Genomic DNA, 13,091 nt, shown 5'->3' on the forward strand with positions numbered 1-13,091 from the left:
ACTATGTGGCTCTTTAGTCTCACTATGTGGCTCTTTAGTCTCACTATGTGGCTCTTTAGTCTCACTATGTGGCTCTTTAGTCTCACTATGTGGCTCTCTTTAGTCTCACTATGTGGCTCTTTAGTCTCACTATGTGGCTCTTTAGTCACACTATGTGGCTCTTTTGCGTTGGACAGAATAAACGACACTGTTCTGTTTTTGTGTTGCATCTCGTCCTCAGGATGAACCAGTTTTTGTCTTAAAGTGTTTCCGAGACATAAGGGACAGAGACACCATTCTCCGTTCTGTTTCCCTTTTGTCCCTTTTGTCCCTTTTGTCCTGTCACTCTGTTAAGAGCCCAAGCCGGGTGTCCACAGACTGAGAGAACATTCTGGACATGTTTTTCCTCTGTTTTTCCTGTCCTCTGAGCTGGTGGGCTCCTCTTTTATTGTCCTCCTCTCACCCTCTTATTGTCCTCCTCTCACCCTCTTATTGTCCTCCTCTCACCCTCTTATTGTCGTCCTCTCACCCTTTTGTTGCCCTCCTCTCACCCCCTTATTGTCCTCCTCTCACCCTTTTATTGTCCTCCTCTCACCCCCTTATTGTCCTCCTCTCACCCTCTTATTGTCCTCCTCTCACCCCCTTATTGTCCTCCTCTCACCCTCTTATTGTTGTCCTCTCACCCTTTTATTGTCCTCCTCTCATCCTTTTATTCTCCTCCTCTCGTCCTCCTCTCACCCTTTTATTGTCCTCCTCTCACCCTTTTATTTCCCTCCTCTCACCCTTTTATTATCCTCCTCTCGTCCTCCTCTCACCCTTTTATTGTCCTCCTCTCACCCTTTTATTGCGCTCCTCTCACCCTTTTATTCTCCTCCTCTCGTCCTCCTCTTACCCTTTTATTGCCCTCCTCTCACCCTTTTATTGCCCTCCTCTCACCCTGTCATTGTCCTCCTCTCGTCCTCCTCTCACCCTTTTATTGCCCTCCTCTCACCCTTTTTTGCCCTCCTCTCACCCTTTTATTCTCCTCCTCTCGTCCTCCTCTTACCCTTTTATTGTCCTCCTCTCACCCTCTCATTGTCCTCCTCTCGTCCTCCTCTCACCCTTTTATTGCCCTCCTCTCACCCTTTTATTCTCCTCCTCTTGTCCTCCTCTCACCCTTTTTTGCCCTCCTCTCACCCTTTTATTCTCCTCCTCTTGTCCTCCTCTCACCCTTTTATTGCCCTCCTCTTACCCTGTCATTGTCCTCCTCTCACCCTTTTATTCTCCTCCTCTCGTCCTCCTCTTACCCTTTTATTGTCCTCCTCTCACCCTCTCATTGTCCTCCTCTGCGCCTCCTTGTGTAAATAATGACTCTTTATTTCACGGTAATAGGAGGGACTTGGCCCGTGACCAGGCGGAAGCACCGGGCCCTCCTCGCGGTTATAACCCGAGTCGCGCGCGCAGAGCCGCACACTGGCCCCGGACACGGACCGCAGCGTGTTTTCAGGACTTTCTCAGGACTTTCTCAGGACTTTTTCAGGACTTTCTCAGGACTTTTTCAGGACTTTCTCAGGACTTTTTCAGGACTTTCTCAGGACTTTCTCAGGACTTTTTCAGGACTTTTTCAGGACTTTCTCAGGACTTTTCGGGACTTTTTCGGGACTGTTGCGGGTTTGTTGCGGGATGGCTGCGCTCCACAAGTGTCTCCTGCTGCGCGCGCTGCTGTGCGCGGCGTGCGCCGCGTGCGGTGAGTCCCGCAGGTCGCACCGGAACGGTAAGAACCTGTATTCACGGTGTTTGTGCGCAGTTTGTGAAGTTTGAACCGAGTTTTACGCGTCAGATCTCGTACTGTGGGCGCGCGTCACGTGCTGCTGTTTTACGCATGGCTTTTGTGTACTTTTTACTGTAGTTTAGCACTTTTACTATTAGTATTTTATTATACTGTATAACAACTGTGTACTGTATACTGTATACTGTGTACTGTGTACATACTGTATACTGTTTGGTCGAAGTACTGCATTTCACTGCTTGAGTGTTGAGTATAAGTTAAACATTATTCAGAATAAAAGTACACGTTACTACATCACATTATTACTCATGTACTGCAGTATTTATTGGGATTTATATAAAGAATATATATATATATATATATATATATATATATATATATATATATATATATATATATATATATATATTCTTTTGTTGTTGTTGTCTTTTCTGTTCTTTTGATGTATAATTCTTCTCTGGGATTTTTATTCTCATAATATTTGCATCTGTCACATATTTTACTGCCAAAGAAGAAATGGAAAACTTTTAAAAACGTGACTAAATCACATTATTCTCAGTAAGTACAGGAGTATTTATTATAGAAAATACTTTTGATGAAGGAATGGATCTATAATTTCTAGTATTATTCATGTGTTTTAACTTGTGACTGACAGTTTGTTTTGCGTCGATTGCGTCTGATTTTAGTATTTTAGTATTTAAGTATTTATTTGATGTCAAATATCGTCATAAACTAAAACATCTTCTCGTGTTTGCTCAGGTTTTATTAGACAAATCCACTGTTTCTGAGTCTCGGGCCCTTGTCCCGCTCAGAGTGAGACGTCAGCGTTGTATGAGGCACATGAGCGCCCTCTGGTGGTCCAGGTGTGTTACTACAAGTAGAAAAGAAGGCACAACGAGAGGTACTCCCGAGGTGCACTTTTGACTCCGCCCACTCCGTGACGTTTCTGTTCCGTAGTAAAACTCTCCCTTCTCAGTCACTTTGGGCTTTTTTGGTGTTGGGAAAGTTCCGGAGCGTTCTTTGCATTTGCGTGACCCGCTGCTCGTCACTGTTTGTTTTGGACGTCCGGCGCTGCATTCCCGCCCCGCTCCCGCCCCGCTCCCGCCCCGCCCTGCTCCCGCCCCGCTCCCGCCCCGCTCCCGCCGCATTCCCCCGCCGCGCTGCCGGACTCCCGGCGTTCCTGAGGTTTGCGTCACTCCGGTCCAAAGTCCAGCTCCGGAGCCGTTCCCACATGCCGCGCCCCCTCGGCTCCGCCCGGCTTTCATCGGGTCCTGTTTGTTTTACGGCGTTTGGGATGACCTCACCGCGCGCCTCCCGTGTCACCGGCAATAAAGGCAATAAAATGTGACGTCACGAAAAGATAACAAATGTTTTCTTAAGTCAATAAAATCTAGATTGTACATTAATTATATGTTTTTGCTCCCGAGGCCGATCTGAGCGAGTCACAAAAAGGTGTTTAGTAATTCTGAGTTTGTGTGTGTGAGGGGCGTGGCTAAAGATGACTGAAAGCAACAAAAAGCGTGAAAAATGTGACTAAAACAACAGAAAATGTACTAAAAAATGCTACTCTAAGCAACAAAACACAACTAAAACTACAAAAAACGTCACAAAAAAGCAACTACGAGCATCTAAAAATGACAAAAATGTGACTAACAGTGATTCACACAAAAAGACATTTAGTAATTCCAGTGTGTGTGTGAGGGGCGTGGCTAAAGCTAGCGTGTGTGAGGGGCGTGGTTAAAGCTAGCGTGTGTGAGGGGCGTGGCTAAAGCTAGCGTGTGTGATGGGCGTGGCTAAAGCTAGCGTGTGTGATGGGCGTGGCTAAAGCTAGCGTGTGTGAGGGGCGTGGCTAAAGCTAGCGTGTGTGAGGGGCGTGGCTAAAGCTAGCGTGTGTGAGGGGCGTGGCTAAAGCTAGCGTGTGTGAGGGGCGTGGCTAAAGCTAGCGTGTGTGATGGGCGTGGCTAAAGCTAGCGTGTGTGAGGGGCGTGGCTAAAGCTAGCGTGTGTGAGGGGTGTGGCTAAAGCTAGTGTGCACAGGAACAGTTTTGCCTCATTTCTTTGACTTCTCTCAAAGCCTCTACGCCGCGTTTGAACCTCTCTTTATGTCATGCTAATGCTAATGCTAATGTCAGACGCATTATGACCTGGAAATTAACAGGAAACGGCTGTTGCTAACGCGCTTTGCTAGCTTTGTGTCGCTAAGGCTCAACGTATAAGTTAGCATCAGTGGAAACACGGCGCTTTAGCACGAGATCAAGTCAGAGTTTGGACTGAAGCCTCTTTTCTGTTTCTATCGCTTGTTGTTTCTTTTATTCTCTTGTTGTTTCTTTTGTTCTCAAGGTCAGTTAGCCTTTAGCTCAGATGCTACTTCGGATTATTCGAAACGTTCAGTGGTACAAAATAAATATATAATAGCACTCAATAGAAGCAGGTAGAAGTTCAATAAATAATAATAATAATCCTACATAAAGAATACAATCTTGTCCTGTCATGAAATAATGCCACTGCGGAACATTCCAGACAGCAGAAACATCTCCATGAAGACCAGACAATAAACTCTGCCAAATTAGAATGTAGAGTATCGAGTATTTACACACACATTTACACACATATTTACACACATTTACACACACATTTACACATTTACACATTTACACACACATTTACACACATTTACACACACATTTACACATTTACACATTTACACACATATTTACACACATTTACACACACATTTACACATTTACACATTTACACACACATTTACACACATTTACACACACATTTACACATTTACACATTTACACACATATTTACACACATTTACACACACATTTACACATTTACACACACATTTACACACATTTACACACACATTTACACATTTACACACACATTTACACACATTTACACACACATTTACACATTTACACATTTACACACACATTTACACACATTTACACACATTTACACACACATTTACACATTTACACATTTACACACACATTTACACACATTTACACACACATTTACACATTTACACATTTACACACACATTTACACACATTTACACACATTTACACACACATTTGTGCTGGACATCGTGTTGTGTACATCGCGTGCTGGACATCGTGTTTCGTACATCGCGTGCTGGACATCGTGTTTCGTACATCGCGTGCTGGACATCGTGTTTCGTACATCGCGTGCTGGACATCGTGTTTCGTACATCGCGTGCTGGACATCGTGTTTCGTACATCGCGTGCTGGACATCGTGTTTCGTACATCGCGTGCTGGACATTTGACACGCGTCGCGGTCGGCGGTTGAGATAGTGACGACAGGAAGTGGAGCAGTCGAGAGCAGGAAGTGCAAAGGGCTCGGTGACACGCGGCGTTATCTCGGCTCGCAGAGGGCCCCACGTACCACTCTCCGGGAACTCGCGGAAACAAGCGCCACCGCAGCAGAGACCGGCCTGATGCCCGCGCACCCCCGCCTCACAGCAGGAGGGTCCCGGGAGTGGAGTTTTATCATTTGGACTGTAACAAGTTCAGGCAGAACCGAGTTACACGTGTCTGTATCGTAATGAGTCAGTACAATCGAGGTTTTCAACACTTTTTACGTAGCCAAACCTGAAAACGGGCCAGGGTTTCTCAGGAGAGTTCGTCTTCGGGTGGACGAGGCTGGTTTTCCGCACTTCAAACACACACAAAAACCATCAGTAAGGTCAAAATGTGACTTCTTTAATCGATGAATCCACCCATTTAGCAATCGAATCATCTTTAAAAACGCCGTGCCCTATTTTGAAAACCCAACTCTTTCCCCTCTGAATGTTAAACCCGCCTCTTCCATTAAGAGTTTTAAATCACTGCTAAAAACAAACCTGAGTCGCGTCGTGCAAAAGTGTTTTACGTGTTTGTTTTTGTGCTTCCTGTCACGGTGAAGTTACGGCGTTTTCATTTGCACCTTCGGGCGTTCGGGAGCTGCGTTTGAAATGTGCCGTGTAAACAAAGCTGGAGCGGGGGCGATGCTACCTGCGCCAACGGGAACAACCGCGCACATTTACCCGTCAAGAAAAACACAAAAAACATAAATCCTGGCACGACAGAATGAACTCATCACTCTTTGTTTTTCCTCCAGATTTGTGACGGGTGAGATCACGTTAGTTTGAAATGAGAAACCGAAGGAGAGTAAACGGGGGGAGAGACCGCGCCGAGTGAGATTAGACTTGTGCGTTTCGACGGTAGGACGGAAATCTGAACCGCTCAACGTAATCTCAGAATCAGACGCATTCCAGGACGTGTTCGTAGAGGTCCAAACGGCAGGATTTATGAAGCGTGTCGTCGTTTGTGAAGGACGTTTGCTCCATTAAAAACGAATGAATCTTTAACGATGTTCAGACGATATTAGGCCGGCCCAGCAGAAGTGTGTTCAAACACGTCTTTGAGCGGGTTTGATCGTCAAACAAGCGTGAAATGACTTCAAAATGAACCACAAAAGTGCAGAAACGCCACCTTTATTTCAAATCAGCTCGTTTTGTTGTGTTTTTTTCTGTAAACAATATACTCAATATTCAGATTTTCCATATATCCTCGTTTCCCGGCGCTGAGGTCTCGTGCAGCTCTAGACGGCAGGTCGTGGGACGCTGCACATCGAACACGGGTCTCTCTGGGACCCTCTGTGTCTCTCTGTGTCTCTCTGGGTCACTATGTGTCTCTCTGTGTCTCTCTGGGTCACTCTGTTGGTCTCTGTGTCTCTCTGTGTCTCTCTGGGTCACTCTGTGTCTCTCTCTGTCTCTCTGGGTCGCTCTGTGTCTCTCTCTGTCTCTCTGGGTCACTCTGTGTCTCTCTGTGTCTCTCTGGGTCTCTCTGTGTCTCTCTGGGTCACTCTGTGTCTCTCTGTGTCTCTCTGTGTCTCTCTCTGTCTCTCTGGGTCACTCTGTGTCTCTCTGTGTCTCTATGGGTCTCTCTGGGTCACTCTGTTGGTCTTTCTGTGTCTCTGTGTCTCTCTCTGTCTCTCTGGGTCGCTCTGTGTCTCTCTGTGTCTCTCTGTGTCTTTCTGTTGGTCTCTCTGTGTCTCTCTGTGTCGCTCTGTGTCTCTCTGTGTCTCTCTGGGTCACTCTGTGTCTTTCTGTGTCTCTCTGTGTCTCTCTGGGTCACTCTGTTGGTCTCTCTGTGTCTCTCTGTGTCTCTCTGTGTCTCTCTGTGTCGCTCTGTGTCTCTCTGTGTCTCTCTGGGTCTCTCTGTGTCTCTCTGGGTCTCTCTGGGTCACTCTGTTGGTCTCTCTGTGTCGCTCTGTGTCTCTCTGTGTCTCTCTGTTGGTCTCTCTGTGTCTCTCCGGCTCTAGACGGCGGGACGTGGGACGCTGCACGTCGAACACGGGACGCACACAAACAAACGGGAGCTGAACTGAACGGTCGTCGTGATCCGTGACATGTTCAGCTCTGCAGCCGTGACTCACAGACACGCCCGGACCTGATCGTCCAAAGGTCACGGGGCCTCGCCGGGGCCGGGCTCACCTGCGCTCGCTCCGCTCGCTCCGTCACCTGCGCTCGCTCTGGGTCACTCTGGGTCACTCTGGGTCACTCTGTTGGTCACTCTGGGTCACTCTGTTGGTCACTCTGGGTCACTCTGGGTCACTCTGTTGGTCACTCTGTTGGTCACTCTGGGTCACTCTGGGTCACTCTGTTGGTCACTCTGTTGGTCACTCTGGGTCACTCTGTTGGTCACTCTGGGTCACTCTGGGTCACTCTGTTGGTCACTCTGGGTCACTCTGGGTCACTCTGGGTCACTCTGTTGGTCACTCTGGGTCACTCTGGGTCACTCTGGGTCACTCTGTTGGTCACTCTGGGTCACTCTGGGTCACTCTGGGTCACTCTGTTGGTCACTCTGTTGGTCACTCTGGGTCACTCTGTTGGTCACTCTGGGTCACTCTGTTGGTCACTCTGTTGGTCACTCTGGGTCACTCTGGGTCACTCTGTTGGTCACTCTGTTGGTCACTCTGTTGGTCACTCTGGGTCACTCTGGGTCACTCCGTTGGTCACTCTGTTGGTCACTCTGGGTCACTCTGGGTCACTCTGTTGGTCACTCTGGGTCACTCTGGGTCACTCTGTTGGTCACTCTGGGTCACTCTGGGTCACTCTGGGTCACTCTGTTGGTCACTCTGTTGGTCACTCTGTTGGTCACTCTGGGTCACTCTGGGTCACTCTGGGTCACTCTGTTGGTCACTCTGTTGGTCACTCTGTTGGTCACTCTGGGTCACTCTGTTGGTCACTCTGTTGGTCACTCTGGGTCACTCTGGGTCACTCTGTTGGTCACTCTGTTGGTCACTCTGGGTCACTCTGGGTCACTCTGTTGGTCACTCTGGGTCACTCTGGGTCACTCTGGCTTACGTCCAGCTCCAGCCTGGAGCCCGTCGCGGTGTGTGGTCTGTGGTTAACAGGCTTAAGGACCGAGACGAGAACCAAGATCCAAGACCACGAGGAGCAAATCCCTGCAGAGAGATTTATAAGGACGAGAGAGCGAAGGAGAGGAAGAGGGAGAGAGAGAGGAAGAGGGAAGAGAGAGAGAAGAGAGAGAGAGAGAGAGAGAGAGAGAGAGAGAGAAGAGAGAGAGCAAAAGGGAGCGGGAGAGAAGAGAGAGAGAAGAGAGAGAGAGCCGAGAGAGATGAAAAGAGAGAGAAGAGAGAGAGGAAGAGAGAGAGAGGAGAGAGAGGAAGAGAGAGAGGAGAGATAGAGGAAGAGAGAGAGGAAGAGAGGGAGGAAGAGAGAGAAGAGAGAGAGAGAAGAGAGAGGAAGAGAAAGAGAAGAGAGAGGAAGAGAGAGAGGAAGAGAGAGAGAAGAGATAGAGGAGAGAGAAGAGAGGGAGGAAGAGAGAGAGAGGGCGAGGGAGAGAGAGAGGGAGAGGGAGGAAGAGAGAGAGGAAGAGAGAGGAAGAGAGAGAGAAGAGAGAGAGGTAGAGAGAGGAGAGATAGAGGAAGAGAGAGAAGAGAGAGGAAGAGAGAGAGGAAGAGAGAGGAAGAGAGAGAGGAAGAGAGAGAGAAGAGAGAGAGAAGAGATAGAGGAGAGAGAAGAGAGGGAGGAAGAGAGAGAGAGGGCGAGGGAGAGAGAGAGGGAGAGGGAGGAAGAGAGAGAGGAAGAGAGAGGAAGAGAGAGAGAAGAGAGAGAGGTAGAGAGAGGAGAGATAGAGGAAGAGAGAGAAGAGAGAGGAAGAGAGAGAGGAAGAGAGAGGAAGAGAGAGAGGAAGAGAGAGAGAAGAGAGAGAGAAGAGAGAGGTAGAGAGAGGAGAGATAGAGGAAGAGAGAGAAGAGAGAGGAAGAGAGAGAGGAAGAGAGAGAAGAGAGAGGAAGAGAGAGAGGAAGAGAGAGAGAGAAGAGAGAGGAAGAGAGAGAGAAGAGAGAGGAGATATAGAAGAGAGAGGGAGGAAGAGAGAGAGAGAAGAGAGAGAGAGTGGCAGAAATAAATAGTGTGAGAAAAGAAGAGACATTGAAATCGTCCCAAATCAAACGTGTTTCATGTGTTTATGCTGCGGTTCAGCGTGTACTCAAGTAAAAGTACAAGTACATGGCAATTACAAGTACTGCAGCCGGATCTGTACTTCACTAAAAGTACATGGAAAAATACTAGTAGCTCTTGACCACGATGTAGCTCAGTGAAAGATTTCAATCTGAACATGTGTTTCATGCATCGATTGCTTTGTTTTATTAGTCGACTATTTTTTTTATTTGTTGAGGATTTAAAGACAAAGAGACTGATCCTTTATTCTGCTTTTTTGCACTTTCTTGTTTCTTTTCCGTAGCAGACTTGTTGAGAGCACTTTCGCAATCGTGTGCCTTTTGGTCAGATTTATGGTCAGATTATGCACATGTAAAGGTTTCGAGAGTTCAAGTGCTACGACTACAGGAAACGGCTGTTGCTAACGCGCTACGCTAGCTTTGTGTCGCTAAGGCTCGACGTGTAAGTTAGCATGAGTGTGTTGCTAAGGCTCGATGTAAGTTAGCATGAGTGTGTTGCTAAGGCTTGACGTGTTAGTTAGCATGAGTGTGTCGCTAAGGCTCGAAGTGTTAGTTAGCATGAGTGTGTCGCTAGGGCTCGACGTGTTAGTTAGCATGAGTGTGTCGCTAAGGCTCGACGTGTTAGTTAGCATGAGTGTGTCGCTAAGGCTCGATGTAAGTTAGCATGAGTGTGTTGCTAAGGCTCGACGTGTTAGTTAGCATGAGTGTGTCGCTAAGGCTTGACGTGTTAGTTAGCATGAGTGTGTCGCTAAGGCTCGACGTGTTAGTTAGCATGAGTGTGTCACTAAGGCTCAATGTAAGTTAGCATGAGTGTGTTGCTAAGGCTTGACGTGTTAGTTAGCATGAGTGTGTCGCTAAGGCTCGACGTGTAAGTTAGCATGAGTGTGTCGCTAAGGCTCGATGTAAGTTAGCATGAGTGTGTCGCTAAGGCTCGACTTGTAAATTAGCATGAGTTTGTCGCTAAGGCTCGACTTGTAAGTTAGCATGAGTGTGTTGCTAAGGCTTGACGTGTAAGTTAGCATGAGTGTGTCGCTAAGGCTCGATGTAAGTTAGCATGAGTGTGTCGCTAAGGCTCGACGTGTAAGTTAGCATGAGTGTGTCGCTAAGGCTCGATGTAAGTTAGCATGAGTGTGTCGCTAAAGCTCGATGTAAGTTAGCATGAGTGTGTCGCTAAGGCTCGATGTGAGTTAGCATGAGTGTGTCGCTAAGGCTCGATGTAAGTTAGCATGAGTGTGTCGCTAAGGCTCGATGTAAGTTAGCATGAGTGTGTCGCTAAGGCTCGATGTAAGTTAGCATGAGTGTGTCGCTAAGGCTCGACGTATTAGTTAGCATGAGTGTGTTGCTAAGGCTCGATGTAAGTTAGCATGAGTGTGTCGCTAAGGCTCGATGTAAGTTAGCATGAGTGTGTTGCTAAGGCTCGACGTGTAAGTTAGCATGAGTGTGTCGCTAAGGCTCGATGTAAGTTAGCATGAGTGTGTCGCTAAGGCTCGATGTAAGTTAGCATGAGTGTGTCGCTAAGGCTCGATGTAAGTTAGCATGAGTGTGTCGCTAAGGCTCGACGCGTTAGTTAGCATGAGTGTGTCACTAAGGCTCGATGTAAGTTAGCATGAGTGTGTCGCTAAGGCTCGATGTAAGTTAGCATGAGTGTGTCGCTAAGGCTCGACGTGTTAGTTAGCATGAGTGTGTCGCTAAGGCTCGATGTAAGTTAGCATGAGTTTGTCGCTGAGGCTCGACTTGTAAGTTAGCATGAGTGTGTTGCTAAGGCTCGACGTGTAAGTTAGCATGAGTGTGTTGCTAAGGCTCGACGTGTAAGTTAGCATGAGTGTGTCGCTAAGGCTCGATGTAAGTTAGCATGAGTGTGTTGCTAAGGCTCAATGTAAGTTAGCATGAGTGTGTTGCTAAGGCTCGACGTGTAAGTTAGCATGAGTGTGTCGCTAAGGCTCGATGTAAGTTAGCATGAGTGTGTCGCTAAGGCTCGACTTAAGTTAGCATGAGTGTGTCGCTAAGGCTCGATGTAAGTTAGCATGAGTGTGTCGCTAAGGCTTGACGTGTTAGTTAGCATGAGTGTGTCACTAAGGCTCGATGTAAGTTAGCATGAGTGTGTCGCTAAGGCTCAATGTAAGTTAGCATGAGTGTGTCGCTAAGGCTCGACGTGTTAGTTAGCATGAGTGTGTCGCTAAGGCTCGATGTAAGTTAGCATGAGTTTGTCGCTAAGGCTTGACTTGTAAGTTAGCATGAGTGTGTCGCTAAGGCTCGACGTGTAAGTTAGCATGAGTGTGTCGCTAAGGCTCGATGTAAGTTAGCATGAGTGTGTCGCTAAGGCTCGATGTAAGTTAGCATGAGTGTGTCGCTAAGGCTCGACGTGTTAGTTAGCATGAGTGTGTCGCTAAGGCTCGATGTAAGTTAGCATGAGTGTGTCGCTAAGGCTCGACGTGTTAGTTAGCATGAGTGTGTCGCTAAGGCTCGATGTAAGTTAGCATGAGTGTGTCGCTAAGGCTCGATGTAAGTTAGCATGAGTGTGTCGCTAAGGCTCGACGTGTTAGTTAGCATGAGTGTGTCGCTAAGGCTCGATGTAAGTTAGCATGAGTGTGTCGCTAAGGCTCGACATGTTAGTTACCATGAGTGTGTCGCTAAGGCTCGGCGTGTTAGTTAGCATGAGTGTGTCGCTAAGGCTCGATGTAAGTTAGCATGAGTGTGTCGCTAAGGCTCGACGTGTTAGTTAGCATGAGTCTGTCGCTAAGGCTCGATGTAAGTTAGCATGAGTGTGTCGCTAAGGCTCGACGTGTTAGTTAGCATGAGTCTGTCGCTAAGGCTCGATGTAAGTTAGCATGAGTGTGTCGCTAAGGCTCGACGTGTTAGTTAGCATGAGTGTGTCGCTAAGGCTCGATGTAAGTTAGCATGAGTGTGTCGCTAAGGCTCGATGTAAGTTAGCATGAGTGTGTCGTTAAGGCTCGACGTGTTAGTTAGCATGAGTGTGTCGCTAAGGCTCGATGTAAGTTAGCATGAGTGTGTCGCTAAGGCTCGACATGTTAGTTACCATGAGTGTGTCGCTAAGGCTCGACGTGTTAGTTAGCATGAGTGTGTCGCTAAGGCTCGATGTAAGTTAGCATGAGTGTGTCGCTAAGGCTCGACGTGTTAGTTAGCATGAGTCTGTCGCTAAGGCTCGATGTAAGTTAGCATGAGTGTGTCGCTAAGGCTCGACGTGTTAGTTAGCATGAGTCTGTCGCTAAGGCTCGATGTAAGTTAGCATGAGTGTGTCGCTAAGGCTCGACGTGTAAGTTAGCATGAGTGTGTCGCTAAGGCTCGACGTGTTAGTTAGCATGAGTGGAAACACGACGCTTTAGCACGAGATCGAGTCAGAGTTTGGACTGATGATGTCACTTTTGGTCACGTGTTGTAGCTAAAAGTCTCTCGACTGCGTTTAGTCGTTTCCAGACGTGTTTTTGTCGCTTGAAGTCGCTTTTTGAAGTGTTTTTGTTGCTGTTAGTTGCATTTTTGTTCCTTTTGGTCGTGTTTTTGTTGCTTTCAGTCACATTTTTGTTTCTCTTTGAAGTGTTTTTTTAGCTCTTAGTCAATTATTGGTTTCTTTAAGTCATGTTTTTGTCACATTTTGTCACGCTTTGCCGCTTTTAGTCTCATTTTTGCCGCTTTTATTTCCACGTTTGTAGTTTTTATTGGACAAATGATTCTTTCGTGTTTTTCTGTTTTTTGCCTCTCGTTTTGGCCTGAGTCTGCGTTCTCTCTCATCCAATCATTTGGCTGCGCTGTGGAGGCTCCTCCCCCTGAGCTAAAGTCCACCTGGAGCCCAAGAGCCAGACCTCTTTGGGAGCCAGAACCT

At 47.3% G+C, this 13,091-nt stretch overlaps 1 protein-coding gene across 2 annotated transcripts in view; it reads left to right on the forward strand.

The window, feature by feature from the left end:
* The first annotated feature begins 1,602 nt into the window (after positions 1 to 1,602).
* Positions 1,603 to 13,091, forward strand: part of LOC140348330 (carboxypeptidase inhibitor SmCI-like) — a 53,785-nt gene continuing 42,296 nt past the window's right edge. For both annotated transcript variants that reach the window (XM_072434326.1, XM_072434327.1), the window contains exon 1: positions 1,603 to 1,732. In XM_072434326.1, the coding sequence (XP_072290427.1) occupies positions 1,642 to 1,732 (91 nt within the window). In that variant the 5' untranslated portion in view covers positions 1,603 to 1,641. The remainder of the gene's footprint in view (positions 1,733 to 13,091) is intronic.

This window comes from Eucyclogobius newberryi, unplaced genomic scaffold (assembly GCF_026437365.1).
Source record: "Eucyclogobius newberryi isolate DKJ021-1_F unplaced genomic scaffold, fEucNew1.0.hap1 SCAF_67, whole genome shotgun sequence".
In the NCBI taxonomy this organism is placed as follows: Eukaryota; Metazoa; Chordata; class Actinopteri; order Gobiiformes; family Gobiidae; genus Eucyclogobius; species Eucyclogobius newberryi.